This window comes from Diceros bicornis, chromosome 15, assembly GCF_020826845.1.
Source record: "Diceros bicornis minor isolate mBicDic1 chromosome 15, mDicBic1.mat.cur, whole genome shotgun sequence".
NCBI classification, from domain to species: Eukaryota; Metazoa; Chordata; class Mammalia; order Perissodactyla; family Rhinocerotidae; genus Diceros; species Diceros bicornis.
In genome coordinates this window covers 37,424,650-37,449,706 of record NC_080754.1, presented here as the reverse complement: position 1 = coordinate 37,449,706, position 25,057 = coordinate 37,424,650, and the positions used below count along the sequence as shown (strand labels likewise).

General features: G+C 39.4%; 1 protein-coding gene across 1 annotated transcript; it reads right to left on the bottom strand.

Annotated features, from left to right (window-relative positions):
- Positions 1 to 1,535: 1,535 nt before the first annotated feature.
- TBCCD1 (TBCC domain containing 1) lies at positions 1,536 to 24,824 on the bottom strand. Its single transcript, XM_058556162.1, has 8 exons — positions 24,775 to 24,824; positions 21,768 to 22,146; positions 18,292 to 18,447; positions 12,376 to 12,742; positions 10,346 to 10,532; positions 9,696 to 10,193; positions 5,428 to 5,557; positions 1,536 to 2,319 (listed from the first exon to the last, which is right to left on the bottom strand). Exons 2-7 carry the CDS (start codon positions 22,101 to 22,103, stop codon positions 5,428 to 5,430), a joined length of 1,674 nt encoding a protein of 557 aa, XP_058412145.1. The 5' UTR covers positions 22,104 to 22,146; positions 24,775 to 24,824; the 3' UTR covers positions 1,536 to 2,319.
- Positions 24,825 to 25,057: the final 233 nt, after the last annotated feature.

The window sequence follows — 25,057 nt, the reverse complement described above, 5'->3', positions numbered from 1 at the left end:
TTTTGGAGCATAGATTGGTTTCCCCAGTACTGAAATCCAGGAATAGCTACAGAGAGTTAGAGGCACAGAGACATTTATACTGGGCTGGTTTCAAATCAAACATTTGCTTAGTCATGAGAATAGGATCCAAAAATTGAGTCAGTCATTTAGAGGCTATTGATGGTTCTAGAAAAACAAGTGGGATTATGAAATAAAGGAAAGCTTCAGTACCCCCTTTAATGCTTACCAAGCCTTGCTGCATTATAGACTTTGCTGCATCAAGACACCAAAACCCCGACAAAGTTCTCAAAATTAAAAACAAAAAAGTCCCTCTTATCTGGGCAATTTGGTTTTCCAGCAAGCAGCCACCTTGAAATCCCCCATGTCTTTTTTTTCCTTCAACAAAGCTTACAGGAGATGAGTCAAAAGACCACCCACTAAATCTGAACAAAAGTGACATGTTCTAAAGCAACAAAACTTACATGACAACTAAAGGCAATGCATGATCTTGTGTTGGAAAAAAAGTCATTATAAAGGAAATTTTGGGGATGACTAGCAAAAATTTTAATATGGACTATATAATAGATAATACTATTGTACCACTGTTCAACTTCCTGAATTTAATCATTTGTACTGTGACTATATAAGAGAATGTCTGTTTTTAGGAAATACATGCTAATGTATGTAAGAGTAAGGTCCAAGATGTCTGCAACCTATTCTCTTAAGTTGTTGAGCAAAAATAAAATAATAATACTATATAGAGAGTGGTAAAGTGAATGTGACAAAATGGTAACAATTGGTGAATCTAGACGAAAAGTATGTGGGAATTCAGATTCCTGCAATTGTTCTTTAAGTTTGAAATTTTTTCAAAACACACACACACAAAAGTACTAATCCACAAGAAAGGGTGCTACAGTATGTAGCCTAAGAGACAGAAAGCTACTGCAGGAATCCTGAATTTGCAAAAGTTTAGCTAAGCCCAACACGCCACCTGCTACGTGGCATTTCTCTGCCATGATATCATATTGGGATCTGTTTAGGGAACATTTTCTGGCACTTAATACAACTCTGACTTTAGGAAAGAGATTACATCTTATGGAAACTCAAAGAAACAACAAATAAACTCTTCTCCATTTTAATTTTCCTAGTGAAGTATATTCTACTCAAAAGTCCGACTTCCTCTTCTTTCCATTAACAAAGCTATCCAACAAATACTTTTATAAATGGGATGCCCCCAAGATATATTATGGTCAATTCAGAAAATGGCAAATGTGCCTGGATATGAAGATTATTGAGAAACAAAGTATTAAGTTATATGCTTAGTTTTCTGAATTTTATAAACTTGAAAGACAGTATCTAATTAATACCACTAATTTCGTTAAGCAATAGCAATTTCCAAAATATACTTCTGTTACTCCAGTGTTTGTTAATGCTCTGCTTGCTATATTTCATTTTAACATAAAAACTATGAAAACCTCAATTAGAATTAACACCCATTCTGGGGGTTAATTTTCATTTTAGAAATAAAAGATCAAGCCCTTTTTTGATATAATTACTAATTAAATGGCCAGTGAGCATATGACACAATGTGTATCAGCAATCAGCTTCATTTTATTAAATTGATAATGGCTTTCCTTTATCTTAAAGAACACAGCTTTCCCAATCAAATGTAAACTTTATTTTGATATAACATCACAGAATGACATTGGAAAACTTTTCTAAACTTAAAAGTACAGCTTTATCTTTTCGTTAGAAGCAGAAAATTATTTTTAGAGTTTGTTTATTGAAAATTTAAAGCAGAAAATGAAAACTAAAGATTTTACACAATTTCATTGTTTCATACTTTAAGGACTAAAATATCTTTGTATAAAACTATTTCTGCAATATTTATATACCAACAAATCACACTTTCATTCCAGCTATTTTTTAAAGGAGTAGCAATTTCCTTTTAAATAGTTACAAAGAACTATAAAACTCCTATTTAATCTAGAAAGGATGAAACCCTTTCATGATGCAAATTAAAATGCGAAGTTTACTTGTAAATCAACACTCAATAACTTTAATATCAACATATACACAATGGAATTGCCTTCATCAAGTTTTTCATTTTGGCATCACAAAGATGAGCCTTCTGAGGTTCTATAAACAATAGGTTTATATTACAGTCAGAAGTTTAGCTAAAATTCAAGTAAACAGTAATAAATGAGTATGGAATAGAAATTAAGGAAAGGTCTTAAATAGAAAGAAAAAGCCCCAAAGTCTCTTAAGCAGCAAGAGCACTTTCTCAATTTAATTTCAAGGTGTGCACCATCTTCCATTCATCGTCATGTTTCCAGGGCCCTGAAGGTTAACAAAAGAAAAATATTAATAACTTAATTTTCTATTGCTTTCATGCAAATAATAAGAAAAAAACCTTGCATTTATAAAATCACATGAATCAAGATCAGATGATAGTTTAGAGTAATAAAATACAAAGTTTAAAGTTAATTATATTCCTTTTTTCTGAGAGTCACATTAGTCCAAAATAGAAGAAAAGAAATTCATACATAGGCGCCGGCCCTAGCGGTTAAGTGTGCGCGCTCCGCTACTGGCGGCCCAGGTTCGGATCCCGGGCGTGCCCCGATGCACCGCTTCTCCGGCCATGCTGAGGCCACGTCCCACATACAGCAACTAGAAGGATGTGCAGCTATGACATACAACTATCTACTGGGGCTTTGGGGAGAAAAAGGGGGGAAAAAAAGGAGGAGGATTGGCAATAGATGTTAGCTCAGGGCCGGTCTTCCTCAGCAAAAAGAGGAGGATAGGCATGGATGTTAGCTCAGGGCTGATCTTCCTCACAAAAAAAAAAAAAAAAAAGAAAGAAAGAAATTCATACATAGATAAAAAATGTAGCAGGGTACATATGGAGATTAGTCTAAACTAAAATTTTATCCTCTTATAGTTCCCATTTCCTTTACGTAATCTTCAACAGATTTCCAATTCTTAATCTCAGCATTTATTAACTAAATATTGTAAAATTATTTACTTATAAAAGGTAATACACACTTTAAAAATGTAAACAATACATAAGGTAAACAATAAAGAATAAGTTTTTGCACCTTTGGAAAACAGTTCAGCAGTTTCTCAAAAAGTTAAACATATAACCTTGCAATTCTACTCCTAGGTATATACCTAAGAGAAATGAAATCATGTCTACACAAAAACTTGTTCACCAAAGTACATAGCAGCATTATTGACAATTGCTGAAAAGTGGAAACAACTCAAATGTCCATCAACTGAGGAAGAGATAAACAAAGTGTAGTATATCCATACAATGGAATACTAGCCAGCCATAAAAAGGTATGATGTACCAATACATACTACAACATGAACCTTGAAAACATTATACTAAGTGAAAGAAGCCAGACCACATGTGGCCAGACCAAAGGCCACATGTTGTTTGATTCCATTTATATGAAATGACCAGAGTTGACAAATCAAAAGACCAAAAGTAGATAAGTGGTTGCCTGGGACTGGGGGGAAGAGGAGATACTAGGGGTTAGAGGAATGGGGAGTGACTGTCAATGTGTATGGGGTTCATTTTTAGGGTGACAAAAATGTTCTGGACTTGTTAATGGTGATGGTTGCACAAACTTGTGAATATAATAAAAGCCGATGAATACCTCACTTTGAAAAGGTGTTCATGGTATGTGAATTATATCTCAATAAAAATTAAGAATAAGTTTTCTCCTACCAGGGCTGGACCCGTGGCTTAGCGGTTAAGTGCGCGCACTCCGCTACTGGCGGCCCGGGTTCGGATCCCAGGTGCGCACCGATGCACCGCTTCTCCGGCCATGCTGAGGCTGCGTCCCACGTACAGCAACTAGAAGGATGTGCAACTATGACATACAACTATCTACTGGGGTTTTGGGGAGAAAAAAAGAAAAAAAAAAAGTTTTCTCCTATCCTAGACAACCAGTCTCATTCCTCAAACACTAATAATAATTTCTTTATATCTTTTCAGAAATTTTTATGGCATATAATTAGCATATAAATATGGGTGATAATCCCTCTTTTTTCAAACATACAAGGCAACATTTTATTCTCCCCACCTTTGGCCTTCACCCCCAACGCCCCGCCTTAGAGATCCTTCAATATCAGTGCATAGAAATACACCTCGTTCTTTTCACAGATGAATTCCATGACACGGAGGAAGCAGTTCATTAGGCACCAGCCCTCTACTGAGAAGCATCTGGGTTGTTCCCAGTCTACAGCTATTTCAAATAATGCTGCAATGAACATCTTTTTTAAACAGATCTTTACATACATGAGTGCATCTGTAAGGTAAATTCTAAGAAGTGAAATTGCTAAGTCAAAGAATGTGAGCATTTTTAATTCTGATTTTGTCAAACTATCCTCCAAAGAGGTTGCACAAATTTGCACCTTCCCCAATGGTAGGTGAAATGTCTTCCCAGTGCTATAAACTACCAGCTTCTGGGCTGGCCCCGTGGCTTAGCAGTTAAGTGCACGCGCTCCGCTGCTGGCGGCCGGGGTTCGGATCCCGGCCGCGCACCGACGCACCGCTTCTCCGGCCATGCTGAGGCCGCGTCCCACATACAGCAACTAGAAGGATGTGCAGCTATGACATACAACTATCTACTGGGGCTTTGGGGGGAAAATAAATAAATAAATTAAATCTTTAAAAAAAAACAAAAACTAACAGCTTCTGATCCTTGCCAATCTGACAGATGAAAAGTAGTATCTTACGCTTCTTTAAGTGAAAGTGAGCATCTTCACGTTTATAAGCATTTTTCTATAAACTACCTATTTATGTCCTTTGTTTTTCTATTGTTAGTCTTTAAAAATACTTTAAAATAGAAAAATAAACTAATTTATATAAAAAAATAATACTATGTATTTGGATTAAACAACTTTCAGTAAATTTGTCTGTATCCATGTTCTCTTCTATTGAGTCTGTGATTTTCTAGAGTTCAGTCTTCAAATATTCATTTGGATTAATCCTGGTAATTTATTAATGCTCGTAGGTGCAATTAACAAAGATCAGCTAATTTACTAATTGGTTTGTGTGTGGGGTGATGGGAAAGAGGAAAGAAGTGTTAGGAAGGCGGAATAAAACTTAAAGCTATGTAAGGGGAAAGTCGTATCTTTGGACAGTACAACTTGTGCCAGGCAAGAAGCGAAAAAGACACAACTTGGCCGTTATATTTGCCCATAATTCTGTAGGCTCCACCTGAATATTTTGGCTGGTCTTCTCACTATAAAACACAGTAAATATGAGTATGTAAAGGTCTGTATATGCTAGTGGGAGTGGTGGAACAAAATTGGCAATGGTGGGTAACATAATATTCTGTGCAGTTTTTCTGTATCTTATAAGATTCCCCCAAAATAATTTGTTTTAGGTCGTCTACATTATAAATGCCTGCCAGTGTTTGGATGCAGGAGTCTTACTCATCCTGCTGCTTGTTTGGAGCCTGCTGCAGGGGGCACGAGGCTGTCCAGCTGTTGGCGATGTCCTGTGTGAATCAGCCACTCATAAAACTTGTTCTCCACAAGTACCTGGAACTGCTTCCTTTGATCCCTAAAATTGCAATTGAGAGCAAAAAGAATATAAGAACACTAATTCATATTAATTTTACTCCAAGTGATTATAAAACACTCTAAAGGGATAAAAGTTAAATTATTTCCAGTTATCCATTTGTTCTCTCCAAATCACTGCTCTGTTCAGTTCTATACATTGGATCACCACAAAAAAAAAAAACAAAAAAGATTGATCAGATACAATGCCCTCTTTGTAAAGATTTATCTTTACAAAGATATATATTACAAAAATTATATATTTTGTTCTACTGTGGTTATTCACTCAGCAGATATTTACTGAGGACTAAGTGACTCTGGGTAGTGTTCTGATGATGGGGATAAACGTGTAAAGAAAAGAGAAAAGGCCACTGTCTGGGCAGGTTTGCAGTGCACAACTCCAGAGGGCACATTCACATTGTGACCTAGGTAGTCTATGCTCCTTGTGAGAGAAGTAGGGAAGACAGGAAATAAATTAAATAAATATATATAAACTTAAGTTGTTATAAGTGCCTTGGGGAAAAATACAGTGGGGTAAGGGAATGGAGAGAATTGGAAATACTATTTTAGAAAAAGAATGGACAGAGAAAGCCTTAGATGACACTTAAGCAGAGGTCTGAATGAAGTGATGGATTAAGCAAAATAAATATCTGGAGAAGAACATTCCAGGCAGAGGAAACAAAAAGTGCAAAGGCTGTAAAGTGAGAGCATATTTAACACGTTCAAGACAAGAAAGAAGAGGAGGTCCTGACAGCCAGGAGCTAGCTTAGCACTCTCAGCTAGGCCTTAGCGTAGCTAGGATGTGGCCTGGCCGCGGTGTTCTCCTGTTGAATATAAAGAACATAAACATTGCACAGAACAACATTAGACAAGGCCACTATGGGATGATGCTAGATCAAGGTAAGAACAAGACTACCCCATAATCATACCTCAGTCAAGACAAAAAACAAACACATTTTGTGGTCCAAAGCATACAAATGACCAAACATCACCCTTTCCTGGCTAATGAGTGACTGTTGCTTCTTTACAATTACAGTTGTAGCCCCACTTTATTTCTCTCGTCTTTGACAGAAAAATTAAGATAACATCACAGAATTACCCTTGCTTCCAGATAGTATCTGACCCACAACAAAGCCTTGCATCCCTAGAATCCTCTCCAAAATCACCTCACACAAGCCAAAATCCAATTATAAGTTCTTTTTAACACCCTTTTACTGAAATGAAACAAGTTTTCTTCTTCCTTGCAATGAGTAATAAAATCTAACTTCATTCTACAGATACAGTCCTGGGGTCTTTGGCCGGAGAGCGATGACTAAGTAAAAGCAAGAAGACTGTTGTGTGATGGGAGGAGCGTGAATAAGGAAAAGAATGGCAGAAAACGAGGCAGAGAGGGCCTGGTTGGTATAGTGAAGGTTTGAGATTTTATTCTAAGTATGATGAGAAGCCATTAGAGGGGTCAGAGCAGGGAAACGACACGATCTAATTGATTACCTTTAAAGGATCGTGTTGGCAGTTTGTTTTCAAATTGGTCAATAATTCTTCCATCTTCCTATACTCCCAAAGTTAAATATTGAGTGCTTTTCCTTGTTTCTAGTGTTATCATAGATCTCATTGCTTGAATACATTATGATTCAGAATCAACATTTATTTAAGTATCTTGGTGGCTCAATCCATGAGATACAAACCAGGCAGAATGTTTGTAACAGATAACAGCAGTATTATCATAATGGATTCCCAGGTAAAGCATGAGTTGTGACTGTTATTGATCTTTATATTTTTTGGCAGGCAGCAACTGTCTTAAAGAGTCCAAATGCAATGGTGTAACTATACATTATATATTTCATTCCTTGATCTATATGATGAGAGCAAAGCCACAAGAATGCATCCAAAAAATACCATGGCTGGATCAAGTCACTTTTCAATTACTATTTCTCTTACGAAGTTCTCTTCTAACAGGTCAGGTCTCAGATATTCTGGGTAAACAATCTCACCCAGAAGATGTGTCTCACCAACACGTCACTAAACAGAGTGTCTTACATTCATACTACTACATACTACAGTACAACATACACTACTACACGGAGTCTCACACACACACACACCACTACTATAAGCTATCTTATTAAACCTTCACATCAATCTCCTCAGGTGGAAAATAAACATATACTTTATACATGACACAATTAAGAGCTAGAGAGGTTAAATGACACACTCAATGTAATACAGTAAGTAGCACAGTCATTACTAATTCTTGAGTCTGAGTACTTTCAAGAACACTAATTTTAAAATCTAATAAAAATAACAGAGCTAATTAAGCATTTTTACTCACATGTCAAAGAGCAGTTCTGGATCATCAGAAATAGAAACATTTTGGAATGACTGCTTCTAAGATATTGACAACCAGAAGAAAACAACTAACACCAGGCAAATGGAATCCAATTATTAAAGTAAGAGTTTTTCTAAGTTTTCAGGAAAAGGATCATAATGATCAGGATATTATCAGGACATATGACATTTCATGTAAAGATCCCCCAAAAAGAACTTGATACCCTTTTCTCAAACTAGCTCCAGCTTTGAAATGGACAATGTTGTAGAAGAAGCAATGCTTCATTTTTGGTATATTATTATGTTTCCTATTTTCCTCTCCTAAAATCTCTAACAAATAAAATTTGATTAAGTACCAAAATACTTGTACAAACAATAATTACTTATTCTGAGTATCCACTAATTTTAAGTTGTAGAGGCTCTTCTGTCCAGAAGAAAATTGATTAATCAAAAGTTTCTAAGCTGGGCTCCAATTTTTGGAGTCATCTTTGATTTTCATCTTTTTCACGAAATCTTGCACCAAGTCCTGCCTCCTGTCAAAATATTTCTGGTCTCCACCCCCTTTCTCTCCACTCTAGTCCAGTTTCTTGGTCTAGACTATCGCAATATCATGCTGACTTCCCCCTTTCAAAACTCCCTAATCAGGGGATCTTACTTCAAATGTGCCAATCACATTTCCTAATCTGCCATAGAATCTAATAAAATGGTTTGCATATTATAGGCAGTCTATAAATGTTCTGGAATAGATGAAATAGATTTCTGAACTTCAGTCCATTGTTCAGAACTCCTTAATGGTTCCTATTGCTTAACCCCATTTAATGCTAACTTGCACTGCCTGGCATTCAAGTCTACATAATCTGGCTCAATCTACCCATCCAACCTTAAATACCACTTTTCTATACCCAGAATCCTGTTTTAGCAATTTATTTCCAGAACACCTAAGGGCTGCTTCTGCTTTCACATCTGCTCCTCTATTGCTGTTAAAAGTATTCTGCCCAGTCCTCACTTCCTATCCAAACTCTGCTCATTCTTCAAGGTCCAACACAAATTCTACTTCCTCCATAAATCTTCCCTGACTACCCACACTATATGGTTTATATCTCTATAAACCATAGAGTGTGCCCTGGCTTCCAGAGTTCAAAGACCAACACCTTCGAAGTAACATTTTGTGGTGAACATAATAAACCACAACCATCTACTATCACAAGCATGTTATTAAAAAGAAGATATTTTAGTACCCCCAAAGTAGGAAGGAAATAATCTCAGAATAAAAGACAATATTTTAAATTGACTAAATTTAGCTTTATTTAAAAATATGGTACTTATTTTTCACATTTTACCATGGATTAGGGAAAACTTTGACAAAAACTGGCATTAGTCCATGGACCAGCATTAGGAATCCATCCTTGGAGAGTCTGTCTGTAGTGAAGCCAGGAAATCTGTATTTTTAAAAAGTTCCTTGGATGATTCTAACGTACAACCCAGTTTGGGAACCCGCCAGTATAGTGAAGTAAATTAAAAACTAAAATGAATCCATTTACGTATTGGATTATGTGGCATATTTTCATTCATATGTCTTACATCTGCCTTAACTAAACTTAAGCTTCTTAAAAGAACAGAGTCTAACATTTGAGTATCCACTCGCTCCTATCCCGCAACCAAACAGTGCCTGGAATACTGACCTGAAACGTAAGCCTTAACAAAAGACACATTATACCTTTTTTATTACTTTAGCACAGCTGTAAACATGTGCAGGTTAATTTGCTTTCCCATAGAGTTTTACATAGGACAAATTATTACTTCTAGACAACACTCACTTTGTCAAATGAGCCTCCTTCACAATTTTCTGCCAGATCTGTATCTTCTGCTCTCTTTGACCCAGTGCTTTCTGATATGCAGATGGAAGACCCCCAGGTATCTCTGTTGTGTCCCCTTCCATTTCAAAGGGAATAATAAATATGTAGAATTCGCAAGGTGGTAAGAGTCGGAAGACACTAGTGTCGCTGTTCTCTCTGCACACAATCATTGGTTTATCCCAATAGTTAGGCACTGTAGCAAGGCCGGTCCTGGCCATATGGTCCTCCAGCATTGGGTAATGAGTATGAAAAGGGGCAAAAGTTGCTGTCTGGTTCCCAGAGAGAATAAGTGGGCGTGTAGGCGTCAGAATGTGAAAGACGCAACCTGTTGTAGAAGAGATGGACAAATGACGGCAAACAGCAATGACTTTAATGTTGTCACAGCTGTGGAGGTGAAGAGCAGTCTGTACAGGGCCTAGGACGAAGGTGCTATTCCTGCACTTCTCAATTGTCACAGATCTGAAAAATGAAAAAATGAGGTCAATTCCTCTGAATGAAAATAAGATAAAAAAATATTTGACTATAATATTATTCTCTGATGGCAAAAAATGGATCAATCCTACTCCAAAGAACACGTGAAAATGTCAGAATACTACGAAGACTGAGCTTACCGTAAGGGAGAGAGCAGATATATAAAAGATTCGTTGCAACGATGAATCTTTACATGTGCTCCCACCAGAGTATCTGAGCTCTTGGCCAATGTCTGCTTGTAAACCTGGCTCATCACCACCATGCGGTGCATCCTAGGGGCCACATGAGTATTACAAGCAATCTTAGCTCTTCTGGTCGTCCCTTCAACTATTTAAGAAAAATATAAATAAATGAGATAGTTTCAAATCACAGAAAAATAAACAACCATATGAGGTTACACATGTCTACATGTCCAAAATTAGATACATGTGAGGTTTAAAAGAATGTTAGATCTGGGTGTTGGGTAAAGAGGTATTTGCTATACTATTCTCTGCTTTTCTGTATACTTGCAATATTTCATAATATTTTGTTATAAAAAAATTTTAAAACTTATAATCCATTCAAGATTGCCTATAGATCTAAGATTTTTTTCATGTCTACCCTTCAAGTTAAGTAATGTGCCTAAGGTCATATGGCTAGTAATAAGTGGCACAGCCGGCCCAACTCAAGTATCTTCTCCTGTAAGATGCCTTAATTGATCATCCCAATCCTTAAATAATCTCTTTAAATTGCCATAATACTAATTACGAACCCCTCCTAAGTTACTTACCACATCATTCCATGAATTCTATTTGGGTTCATGTCTTTACTGCCAAGATCATTACTAACTGAGAGCACATCTTCCTCTCGTACACAGTGCCTTGCACAAACTGATACTCAAAATATCTGTTGCCCTCCTAACACAGTCCCGCTATTATGTGATTGGCTTCTCAGACTGTACTTCCCTGCAAGCCATCAGGACACCCTTGTAAAGAATACTGGCCAAATGTGGAGAGGTCACAAAAGCATGCTACTATTCTTTTAAAATAATTCTTATTGTTTCCTTTTATTAGATAAGTAATACATGGTTATTGTAGAAAAATGTTAAATACTAGTAGTAAAATAAGATAAAAATAATTTGTAATCCTATCTACAACTGTTAACATTTTAAAATAATCCTAGGAGGTTAGATATCCTTCTTTTTCCTACTAGTTCCTACCCTAACAACGTCTAAAAACTTACTTGAACCTATATTTTTTTATCAACATCAAGAATTACGTAGTTATCTCCTATATATTTATGGGAGCCTTACATACCTGAGAGTCTTTGACCTCATACTAGACCAACAGCTTGTTTGGACATAGAATTCTTAGATCACAATCTTTCTGCTCAAGATTCTGTAGATGTTGCTCAACCATTTTCTGTTTTTTAGTATTGTAAAAATTTGATACAAAACTGATTTTTTTTACATTTTCACAGAATCTGTTTTTTCTTTATCTTTGAAATTCAGAGACTATGGAAGTATATTCTATTTTTTTTCATTAATTTTGCTTGGCATTTGCCTCAGTGCAGGCACTTCTCTTTAAACTTATACCTGGGCTCCTCTTCTCTAAAAACTTGTACCTGAGCCCCAAGAAGTCATTAATTAGCACCTGAACCTATCCCTTTAGCCATCGCTGGACTATTGGGAATAGATACCCCATGCAACCAAGGCCAGATTCTCTCCACTGTAAATTTAAATTTCCAATTTAGAAATATCTAGTCTGCTTGTGTCTGTGTAACTAAAAAGAACCTCGCCTCTACACCAACTCTCTGAGGTTGTAACTGTGGAATGACTAAATTCTGCTCTGGTGCATAGAAAATATGCAAGCCTCAAGCAAACGAGCACGTGAGAGTGAAAGGGAGAAAGAGTCAGAAAAGAGAAAGGCAGAGCAAAGGGAGGACTAACTGAAGGTGGAGTTTCTGTTAACTGCAGCCAAAACAACCTGGACTAACAAGTCAACTCTCTCAGACTACTGCTGCCTTGAGAAAAAAAGCCATATACAAAATAGAGATGTTCCCTTTTTCTCTTTTATAGTAGCAATATTTTTTAGGTCATCTACAGAAGATGTGTGATCATTAATACACCAGAAAATACCAGGTTCCTTAACTTGTCATTCAATTTAACATAGATTAAAATATTAAAAACTACCTTGGTGAGCCCAAGCCAATTTCTTTCCAGACTTGAGGCAAGCAGATGTACCAAATGGATTCCCAGTCAAACAGGCTCTCAACCAGGCTTCCAGCTTGTAGAAAGAAAAGGTCTTAGAGGTCTTTGAGAAGCCACTTTCTGCATGCAGTGGTTGCCACAGTGCAAGTTCATGAAGCGGATAGATCTTCCCAGCTCTACTCACTGTACCTTCAATAAGAAAGCTGAGCGCCACAACAGCTTCTCGAGAGACTAGACTACTATGGGTTGAATGAAATGATGCAGTGAGTTGTTCTGGATCTAACAGCAGCTCAAGGAGGTCTGACAGATGATCATAGACAAAAGCTTGGTGACTGTAATCATTCCAGTTCTAAAAAATATCAAAATAAAGCACTCTTAACAGAACAAAGAGATTCTACAAGACCTGAAACTTTTATATTTTAATTATTTTGTATTTATACTTTGCCTCATCCCCAAAAAGCATTTAAGGTGGCTACATAAACCTTATAAAGATTTTTTGTGCATGTGATATGTATAAACAGATTCTCTCTCCACCTTAGCTAATTCAAAAAGAATACTAATAGCAAACCCTTAGTGTGTGCCAAGCACTAAGTGTTATACAAACTTTAACATATTTAATCTTAGCAACAATCTTACAATAGATGCCATTATCATGCCTATTTAGCAGATGAGGAAATGGAGGTATAGAAATAGGTTAAGAAACTTGCCCAAGGTCACACAGCTAGTAAGTACTCTAAAAGTTTCAGGTCAAACACAAAAATAACCACCTCAGACATTCATTTGATGAAGCATTGGGTTTCTTTATTTACCTTCTCAAATTACAGAAGGAATTTCAAATTCCCCTGGATGAAACAAGATAATAGATCTTATAGTAACTAGATTTAAGAGAAGTTATAACTATGGGACTAAGCTTTGAGTTGGCAGATGTCCCAATGACTTGGCTCATTCATTTGACAGATATTTTTTGAATACCTCTCATGTGGTATGAGTAGTGATGATGATAAATTACGCAAATTGAATAAGACAAAGTTCCTGTCCTCCAGGAATTCAGAGTCTATGTAGTGAAAAGACAATATAAACAAATAACTACAACACAACGAGATAAGACCTACAGCAGAAATTTGTAAAGACATTCTATGAGCATGAGAGGAACAACAAACTCCACTTGAGGAGAAAACTCATAGTGGAGTGCTGTTTGAATAGATTTTTGATTGATGTTGGTAGTTATGCAAACAGATAAGGAAAAAAAGGCATTCTAGGCCTAGGGAACAGCATATGCAAAGGCTCATAGGAATAAAATTACCTGCTGTGTTCAGAGAACTGGAAGTTCTGAGTAGGGTGTAGGAAGCATGCTGGGCAGTGGCAGGTGAAGTTAAAATAGTAGGCAGGGGGAGAAGTCAAGATGGCGCCGTAGGCAGACTCTGAACTCACCTCCTCCCGTGGACACAGCCAATTTACAACTACTCATGGAAAAATTACCCCTGAGACAGAACTGAAAACTGGATAAGAGGAACTCCTGCAACAACGGACAATCCTAATTGAGGTGGAAGAGGCAGAAACTCCCTTCTGGAGAGGAAAAACGCCGCCTTCACAAGCTGCCAGTGTCACAGCCGCCCGGGAACAGCCCAAAGGTACGCAGCCTCCCTGGAGGAGCAGGGCCCTGAGCCAGGGAGCGCCCCCGCTGTGGGCATTTTGTGGACCCAGCACAATCCAGATGAGTGGCATAATATCTGACTTTGCCTGCTACCCTGGGGCATACCCCCAGAAAAGCAGGTTTACAAAGAAATTAAAACAGGCTCTTAAAGGGCCCACGCGCAAACTCACCCGTTTCAGAAAGCAACCTAAAAGCGCCAGAAAGAGAGGTGCACAGTGCTTTGGTGAAAAGAGACTCACCTAATAGGCCCTGAGTGCATCTCGGTGAGAGGTGAGACCTCTCCAGGGACTGGGACATTGGCGGCGGCCACTGTTGTGGCCTGGTGTGGGCGTGCTGACACAGACGCCATTGGAGTTCTCCCTGAGGCCTGCTAGCCCAGGGTTTGCCTGACCCGCTAGAGCACCGATTTAATCCAGCTCAGCTCAGGCAGCCCACCCTAGAGACTGGCTCCACCCAACAACAAGCCCTCAGGCAACTTGTGGGCCTGCATAAATTGGTGACTGGATTCTCTGCAGCCTGGCAACTGAGTGACTTCAGTGGGGCAGGGCGGGCACAAGGAGCGGGCGGAGAGTGTGGGGTGGTGGCAGAGTGTGTGGGGCTCCCGCCATGGAGAGACTGGGTCCGCTTCGGGAGGTCAGGGCGCGCACACGGGGCAGGACTGTGTTGACCGTGTGTGTGGACCTGTGGGTGGCAGGGCTTGTCAGCTGCAGAAGACTTGTGCTTCTCAAAGACCCACATAGGGGGTTTGCCCCACCTTCCAAAGCCTGAAACAACTGGACGCTCCCGTGCCTGAGGCCAGCCCCACCCAGCTGGGGCAACCTAACAATTGGGAGAAGATATTTGCAAACCATACATCTGATAAGGGCTTAATCTCCAAAATATATAAAGAACTCATGCATCTCAACAACAAAAAAACTACCAACCTAATTAAAAAATGGGCAAAAGACCTGAACAGACATTTCTCCAAAGAAGATATACAGATGGCCAAGAGACACATGAAAAGATGCTCAAAATCATTAACTATCAGGGAAATGCAAATCAAAACTACAATGAGATATCACCTCATGCCTGTCAGAATGGCTATAATTAACAAGACAGGAAACAACAAGTGTTGGAGAGGATGTGGAGAGAAGGGAACTCTCATACACTGCTGGTGGGAGTGCAAACTGGTGCAGCCACTATGGAAAACAGTACGGAGATTCCTCAAAAAATCAAGGATAGAACTACCATATGATCCAGCTATTCCACTGCTGGGTATTTATCCAAAGAACTTGAAAACACCAATGCATAAAGATACATGCACCCCTGTGTTCATTGCAGCGTTATTCACAATAGCTAAGACTTGGAAGCAACCTAAGTGCCCATCAAGGGACAAATGGATAAAGAAGCTGTGGTATATATACACAATGGAATACTACTCAGCCATAAGAAGCGATGAAATCCAGCCATTTGTGACAACATGGATGGACATTGAGGGTATTATGCAAAATGAAATAAGTCAGAGGGAGAAGGTCAAATACCGTATGATTTCCTTCATTAAGTAGTAGATAATAACAACAATAAACAAACACATAGAGACAGAGATTGGACTGGTAGTTACCAGAGGGGAAGGGGGGGAGGGAGGAGGGCGAAAGGGATAATTCGGCACATGTGTGTGGTGAGGGGTTGTAATTAGTATTTGGGTGAACATGATGTAATATATGCAGAAATAGAAGTATAATGATGTACACCTGAAATTTATACTATGTTATAAACCAATGTTACTGCAATAAACAAAAAATTTAAAAAAAGTAGGCAGGGACCAATCATGAAAGGCTTTGTATGAAATATGAAATATTGAAACATCTGGACTTTATTTTGTATGCCAGGGACTTTCAAACTATTTTCTAAATAGCTATACCTTTTTCTTTTTTTTGGTGAGGAAGATTGGCCGTGGTTAACATCTGTGCCAATCTTTCTCTATTTTATGTGTGTGTTGCCACCGCAGAATGGCTTCATGAGTGATATAGGTCCACGCCCAGGATCCGAACCCGCAAATCTGGACCACCGAAGTGGAGCCTGCCGAGCTTAACCACTACACCACTGGGCCAGCCCCCATCTTTTTTTCGTTTTAATAAACTCTCATTTGGATGCCAAAGAACATATCAAAGCAAAGCTCTCCACAGCCTCATGTGCTCTTCCTCCCTCTTGGGGCATCCCCCTCCCCGATAGCAGGCCCTGAGGTGGCTCCATGGAGTACAAGATGAAAACAACAATGGCAATGAGATTTCACTGGTAAGTTTCAATAGGAGATGGATATAATCCATCTGCATTTAGAAAGTCCAGTGTAGTAGGTGGACAACAGGCTAAAATCAGAGTGGCCAGGTAGGACCTAACTACAGAAATCAAGGCAAAAAAAAAAAAGTCATTAGGGCCTATATAAGAGGAAGAAAAGGGAGAGATTTTTAAAGAGTTATTTTGGAAGCAGAATCAGTAAGACTTGACAACTAACTAGACATAGGTGGTGAGAGAGAGAGCATGGGTGGCTGGCGGTAACTTTCACTGGCACAGGGAATACAATTTAATTCAAGTAAAGGGAGATTTTACCATAGGGACACAAAGTCATCTCCCAAACTGAAGTATAGGTAGGCCTCATCAGAACTGGAAAGCCATCTTGAACGTGGTTCTTCCTCAGGGGCCAGTGTCTCTCCGCATGTCTGTTCCATTCTTGTCTTTTTCTCTGATTACCTCAGAGTTTCTAATCCCTCATAACTTCAGGTCACTCATCAACATGGTGGCTATTCTGGTTCCAATGCCACATGAGCTGTCCGCACAAGCAACCATCACCAACTGTGTAATTTCTTCAGTCTCTGGGGATACTGATTGTGCCAGGTCATCACTTCAAATCAGACCAATTTTAAATACATACCTATGAATGGGTTACTCTAGTCAAGTATCCATCCCTGGTCCAATCAGTTGTTGGTAGAGGTTATGCTATAGCACAAACTAGTCACCATTTACTGGTGCTTACTATGCAACAAGTCTCATGCTAATATATGGCTGAATTCTCATAGCCATTTCGAAATAGGTACCATCATTACCATTTAGAGAAGGGAAGCCAAGGCCTAGAGAAGTTAACTGACTTGCCTAAAATCATGTGATATTAAGTGGCAGAGCCAATATGAATGCAGGCTACCTTAGTTCAAAACACCATCTCTACATGGTGCCCATTCAGAAGAACTACGTGTGAAAAGAGCAGGCAATGATTGGCATTTCCAAGACATCTGGACTTGGACATTCTGAATTTAAAGTATAGATAGGGCATCTTTGTGAAGAGGGAAATCTAGAATGGAGATAAACTCAGGAGCCACTGAGATATATGAAGTCATGGGAAGAGAAAGAATTACGTTGAATAAATATGTCAAGTGAGAAGACAAAATTGCCACAGACAGAATCCCGGGGGAACAGCGGCCTGTAAGGGCCAGGGGGAGAGAGGCTCATGAAGGCGAGTGAGAAGGAAAAATCAGAAGCAGAACCAGGAGGGAACAGCATCATGGAATATAAGAGTGGACAGATTCATTTGAAAAAGGAGATTATAAAAGTGCCAAACATCAGAGAGGTTTTTTTTCAGCCTCAGAACATTTTTAAAGAGGCTGCACGTGGCAATAACACTGAGATCTACATTTTAAATGTTTTCAAAATACATTTACATAAATAGGTAAAAATATTTCAGTTTTCTTTACAAAAACATGAAGAAATAAGACATTTTCTAAAACTTACAATGTGAGGCAATTAAATATAACTTCTAGGTCATATCATATATAATTACTTAAGCATGCTGAGCTTAAGTATACTTAAGCATATTACTTAAACATAGGAGAAGATATTTTCATAGAAATTTTTTCAGTATATTTCAACAGACTTTGCAAACACTACATCTTCTCATTTACCCTTAGTCAAGTAAGTAGATTCAAATTCATTAACATTTGCAAAAATGGGAATGCTAATAAGAGTACAGTGAATAATTTGCCCAAAAATCATGTAAGTAATTTTTGTGTTGTTGAAGGAACTGAAATCACTTCTCTGTTTTGATTAAGACTGCACATATTGATTTTGTTTTATAATTAGAAAAAAAAGTAAAAAGTAAAACAATCCAGCAAATCACTGGCTTATATAAGTAATCTCAACATAATTTTTAATGAAGGCAAACCATTTCCCTCACAAATTGTCCCTTTCAGAGAAAAAGGCCAAAATTTAAACAGTACCTTATTATGACAACTGGATTTTTCAGTCAGGTCAGGAGACTGAGATCTGTTTCTGGGACTAGGCCACTCTTCTCCAATCAAAGATGTCCTCAAGGAGACCTTGTTTAACTGCTGGATGTATAAGAAGAGCAGAAACTGTAGGGTGTCCACTGAAAGCTGTCCAAGAAGAAAATAAATGATGAGCACATGTCCTAAAACCACATCAATCACTAGTCTAGGACTCAGGAGATACAGCAAAACAAACTCACAACAGTTTGCTGATCCTAAGAAGACAAATGTAGAAATGCTGAATTTGATACATATGTCTCTGACACCCAGATGTAAGAGTTTCTAAAATTAATTAAACTGGAGTCACTTATCTTGGAAAGCTATGTAGCATCTATGGCCACAGACATTCTTTCCCAAAACTCATGAAGAAGAAAGGATGAAGGACATACTTTTAAAAATATATTATTTCAGCAGTTTAAAATTATAGTTAAAAAAAAAAGCCCTTAGTATTTGGATAAATAAATAAATAGAGGAAAGGAAGAAGAAAATTTAGTCAAGATGCAGAGGTTAGTTTAACCTAAGACTCACAGACTTATCAAGAAAGTTTAGGATACCAGTGCAATGCCTGAAATTGTATGTAATTTTTTGGTATATGTGCATTTTGTGGGGGAGTAGGCCTCAGATTTTCATCCAATTTTTTTTTTTTTTTTTTTTTTTTTTTTTTTTTTTTTTTTTTTTTTTTTTTGTGAGGAGATCAGCCCTGAGCTAACATCCGCCAATCCTCCTCTTTTTTCGCTGAGGAAGACGGCCCTGGGCTAACATCGGTGCCCATCTTCCTCCACTTTATATGGGACGCCGCCACAGCATGGCTTACCAAGCAGCGCGTCGGTGCGCGCCCGGGATCCGAACCAGCGAACCCCGGGCCGCCGCAGCGGAGCGCGCGCACTTAACCGCTTGCGCCACCGGGCCGGCCCCTTCATCCAATTTTTAAAGGGGTGTTTGACAAAAAAAAAATACTACTGGCCTGATAGATGTTTATAAGTCATACCTTATTTGAAGATGGTATGGTTTGAAGCTCAGGATTTGAAGCTCATGATTATCCTCATACACCCATTCCCACACACACACAGGAGAGCCAAAAAAGTGAAGTAATACATCTGAGAATATAGCTGTCTTCACTGATTGCCAACCTAGCTAAAAATTGCTATACCTAAAACTTAAAATACACATTCTCGTAGAAACTTAAAAATACAGATTCTCAGGGGCTGGCCCGGTGGTATAGCTGTTAAGTTTGCGCGCTCCAATGCGGTGGCCCGGGGTCCGCAGGTTCAGATCCCAGGCATGGACCTACACACTGCTTATCAAAGCCATGCTGTGGCGGTGTCCCATATAAAGTAGAGGAAGACGAAAAGAGCAATAAAGAGAGGAGGACTGATGACAGATGTTAGCTCAGGGCTAATGTTCCCCCCAAAAAACAAAACAAATAAAAAAATACAGATTCTCAGGATCACCCAGACCTATTCGATCAACTGTCCATGTGGAACCCCATTAATCTACATATTTTTAAAAATTTTTACTTTCTTAAACTTTTTGAGATAACTGTAGATTTACATGCAGCTCTAAGAACTAATAGAGAGATCCCATGTACACTTTACCCAGTTTCCCATCTTGCAAAACTATAGTCCAACCAGGGTATTGACACTGATGCAGTCAAGGCACAGAACATTCCCATCAACACAAGGAACTCTCATGTTGCCGTTTTATAGCCACACCCACTTCCCTCACCCCTTCCTTAACCCTGACAACCACTTATCTGTTCTCTATCCATATAATTTTGTCATTTCAAGAATGTTATATAAATGGAATCATACAGTATGTAACCTCTTGGGATTGGCTTTTTTTCACTCAGCATAATTCCCTGATTTTATACATACTTTTATTTAACTATTTGTTATATTATCATCATTCCTTCATATACCTGCCTCCCCGTGAGACTGTAAGATCCTTGTCTTTTTCATATTTATATTCCTAGTAACTAGCACAGAATCTAGCACATAATGAGCACTCAAAAAATTTGGAGCTTCTTGAAGGTTTGATTCACCTGTGTATCCACAGCATCCACTATTGTACTTAGCACATAGGAGGCACTCAATAAATGTTTAATTAATGAATAACTATAATGCCCTTCCCCTCTTGGTTGCTGGCCAAACGTTTTTTCAATTTCCAAAACCTTGTTTACATATTTCCCCATGTGGCAGAGACTGGCTAGATGCTAATTACTTTTTCTTTTCTTGCTGGGCACATAATTAGATGATACTTCCCAGCTTCCCTTGAAGTTAAATATGGTATAACTGGGTTATAGTCAATGGAATGTGGGTGGATTTATGTATACCACTTTCAAGCCTCCCAAAAAGTGAAGGACTCTGAGGTCCTGCTGGGCACGGCTGTGGCAAATTGTATTATATTTGCAATTGTTCGCTTCCCCATCCTCCGAGAGGCTTATACAACTCTACTCATGGCCACGGCATTTCCCTAGCTCCCATGAGGTAGTTTACCTTCCCATCTTATTGATTTTAGGCATGGACATGTGACAAAGCTTTAGCCAATGGAATGAAAGCTGTAGTTTGTGTCACTTCAGAGCAAAAGTTTTGAGAGGCATATCATGAGTTGGCTGCTGCTCTGTTGCTCTTCCCTTCTGTCACAAGAACAGCCACGACCTACACAGAAGCTGTTTCTTCAGCGTGGGTCCCCAAATGAGGAGACACATAGAGCCAAGCCACAGCCTGGGAGAGAGCCACAGCTAAGGTACAACCTACATGTAAAATAAGCAAGAAAGAAACCCTTGTTACTATAGGCCACTGGAATTTCATTTTTGTTTGTTTTTAACTGCAGCAAAGCTGACTAATATAATAGTGGCTCCAAAGGTAGAAGACACCTAGATCCCTGAGTCACTGCTTGGACAACAGCAGCCTAGAGACTCATCCGACCAGATGCCCTGTGTTGGATGGCTGCATGAATGAGAATAAACTGTGATTGTGCTAAGCCACTGAAATGCAGGGATTGCTTGCTACATAATTAGCCTACTTTGATTAATATACTTTCTCTGTCAAGTCTTTCCTGATTATCAGAATTAATCATTCTCTTCTTTATTCTATTTCTGTACTTTATGCATACTTTTATTATTGTACATTCCACACTATTAAATAGCACTTTTTTACACACCAGCCTCCCCTACTAGTCTATGAGCTCCATGAGGGCAGAGACGCTGTTCTAATCATCTTTGAATGATTAGAAGATGCTCACTTAAAAACAGTAAGGTGCTCTGAGTGTAACATATCAGTGGTTCATAAGCAATCTCTCACCTAAAAATATTTTTAAAGTCAATGAAAGTATTTCCCTCTTTCAATTACAGGGTTCCTGTAACATTATTGTTTTGGAAACATAACATACATACATATACAAACATACATATACATATACAACCAGACCTGATTTCTTTGCTTTTCGACTTCATCCTCAGACATGCAGTTGGACAGAATCTCAGACCATTCCAGGCGCTCCTCCGGTGTCTTCACTGCAAGACTATCAAATATTTCGAAGTAAAGCCACGCCAGATCCTTAGCCAACTGCAGCTTCCCACATGCAATGTGCCTCCATGTAGACCAGTACAGGCGTGGGTAAGCTCTCTCTGTGGCCCTGGTTCGCACATAGGTAGATATCTTCCTGAGATAGTGAAGACTGAACTTGGATGGAGGGGGGACCTGCAAGGCACCCACTATAAAAGGTTCTGCTTTCACCCAGAGGAGAACTCCGGACTGATCCATGTTATCTCTAAGGACATCTGTGTGAAAAGGTTTCTTTGCATACCTAGGAAACAAAGTTTCTTCACAAACTGATTCCAAACAAAACTCATTTGTACATTTTCTGGTAACATGACCCCTCCTTTAACGTTTTTAAATGTACTATGTCAGTTTAAAAAGCAGATCTAGTTCATCAACCAAGAGCAGAATAGATTTTTGGTCAGATCTCATTATAATCTATTTGAGCAAGAAAAATTTTGTGATAAAACAAAATTATCCTACTTGAATTGTTCCAAGTGATTGCTTTAGAAAGAGTGTGTAAATGCAAGAGGTATAAGTTGGATCTCTCCTCAGGACAAGAAGAAAAGAAGAAATGGGGAAAAGGGTCAGCCTATCATAGAAAATTTTGCTCTACTCTTAGGCGAACACTAGTCAAAATAAGGGGAATAAAATTTTCAGAGTCAAATCACTTACACATAGAGGACAATTGGTTAAAGATTTGTTAGCCGACCATATAAGCTCAATATGAAACGCTAACAGGAGGTGGCAGACAAGAATGCTCGTGTAAATGTAGGCTGCAAAAACAGATGAAGTTAAAGAATCTTTATTCTCTGTAACAGTGAACCTGCTCTGGCATATTTTATTGCGCTTCGTTCAGATGCGGTATTTTTAGATTTTTTTTATTGTTTCTTCGTTATAACAACAATACACTATTTTATGGAATATTTATAAAATATCTAAAAACAGAAGGGAAGCAAATCATCCACAGTCCCACCATCAAAGGGAAATTAGTTAATATTTTATTGTACTTCCTTCTTGTCTTTTTTTCTACACAGACTGGATGTTGGTTTTTGAATTTTCATAGTTGCGATAATACCATATATACAATCTGTATTATTTTAAAAGCTTCATAGCACTCTAAACAAATGTACCTCAGTTTACTCAACTGTTTTCCTATTTTCAGATATTTAGTAGTTTTAAAATTTTTCACAAAAATAAGATAGGCAAAATATTGATCATTGTTGAAGCTGGATGATGAGCACATGAGGGTTCATTTACCTACTCTACTTTTGTGTATGTTAAAATTTTCCACTATAAAAAGTTTAAATGTTTTCATTATTATAAAAAATGCTAAATTACCATCTTTCTACATATTTTCTGCATTATGATTATTTTCCAGAGAAAATTTTCAGATGTGCATTTGTGAAATGAAGTAATTGACCTTTCTGAAGCTCCTGACACGTATTTCTACTGCTTTCCAAAATGACTATCAAATTGTACCAACATTTGACCAAGGTACCCTCTTCATTGAACACTCCTCAGCATTAAGTAACAGCACTTAAAAAACCATATTCAGGGGCTGCCCCAGCGGCTTAGTGGTTAAGTTCCCGTGCTTTGCTTCAGTGGCCTGGGGTTTTGCAGGTTCAGACCCCCAGGTTTGGATCCCTGGCCCAGACCTACAAACTGCTCATCAAGCCACACTGTGGCTACATCCCATATACAAAACAGAGGAAGATGGGCACAGATGTTAGCTCAGAGCTAAATCTTCCTCAGCAAAAAGAGGAAGACTGGCACTGGATGTTAGCTCAGGGCCAATCTTCCTCAGAAAAAAAAAAAAACATCCTTACATGAGTGATGAAAAATGTTTTATTGCTATTATTATATTTTGCATTTGATTCTAAAAAAATCGTCCTTCTTTGGGGAATTATCTGTTCAAAAAATAGTTGATATCAATTCAGTGCTTACTATGTGCCAGGAAGCATGCTAAATATTTTGTGTTCTTCACCTCCTCTCGTCCTCACAACCGCTTGGAGATACACACAGTTATCCCCATTTTCAGATGAGAAAACTGAGGCTTGGAGAAGGGACTTACCCAAAGTCACACACTTATGTTGGCACAGCCCTGGATTAGAATTCAAGTCTGTCTGATCTGAGAACTGTGTTATTTACAAATGTACTTTAAGAACCCAGTTTTGGGAGAATCTCTGAAAAATGGGCGGGGATCCAGGAGAGGATTACCAGAATGAGTGGCCTTAGACGTGAGGCCATATAAGGGCCAGGTGAAGGAACACGGGAGCAGGAACACAAAAGAAGGGTGTGAGAGGGTAAATGGCAGCTGTCTTTAAACATGGGAATGGCTTAGCGTCGCTCCGAGTAAAACCAGACGATGGAAGTGACGTGAGGAAGATCCTGGTTCGCCCCCAAATGGAAATAGGCTGCTGCGTGAGGCCTGAGCTCTTGTCCCTAAAGTGTGCCATCAAAAGCCAGCTCCCGGGGATGAACCGTCTATTCTACCTCCGAGATTCGAGAGGGCTACATTCGTAAACACATAAACCGGGGCTCTTTCCCTCTTCAAAAGCTTCCCCGGGGTGCGCTGGGGTCAGGGTTTTTCGGGCGGGGAGATCGGCGTGAGGATCAAGGCGGTCCTCCTGAGGCTTCTCCGCCACCTCGGACGCTGTCCGGGGTAGGACGCTGTCCGGGGTAGGACGCGGTCCCAGGGGCGGGCGCGGTCCGGGAGCGGGCGCGGCGAGGGCCGCCAAAGCGCCCCGACCGGACTTCGGGAACAGAGAAGCCCCGCGTGTCAGGGTGCTTGGCGGACCCGAGACCTGATGAGCACGAAGGCAGCCTCCCCAGCCCGAGCCTGAAGCGTAACGGGCCTACCTCTCCCTCCCAGGCGCCAGCCCGCGCGAGTTACCTGAGAAGGCAGGCGCCGCTCCGCCGACCCTCCGCGCGCCGCCGCGCCCTGCTCGCCTGGCCCGCCCCTCAGCCACCGCGCAAGCGCGCGGCCTCGCATCACCGAGACCCGGAGGACTACGCTGCTAGAGCGGCCGACTGCTTCCCCCGCGGTCTGCGGAAACTTTGGCTAAGGCCAAGAGATGCTGGGACCTGGAGCCAGACCCCACCGCTTTCTGGTGTCGCGCCTTTCAACTCAGGGGAGTAGGAAGTTTTCTGTTGCTCCACGGAACTGTGGTAGCCAA

Bases quoted from the DNA above. Each gene is read 5' to 3' on its own strand.
- TBCCD1 (XM_058556162.1), bottom strand. From the start codon at position 22,103: ATGGATCAGTCCGGAGTTCTCCTCTGGGTGAAAGCAGAACCTTTTATA. The intron at 10,194-10,345 runs GTAAGCTCAGTC...TTCATTTTTCAG, and splicing joins TATCTGCTCTCTCCCTTACG to ATCTGTGACAATTGAGAAGT. The intron at 5,558-9,695 runs GTGAGTGTTGTC...TTGCAATTTTAG, and splicing joins AAGGAGGCTCATTTGACAAA to GGATCAAAGGAAGCAGTTCC.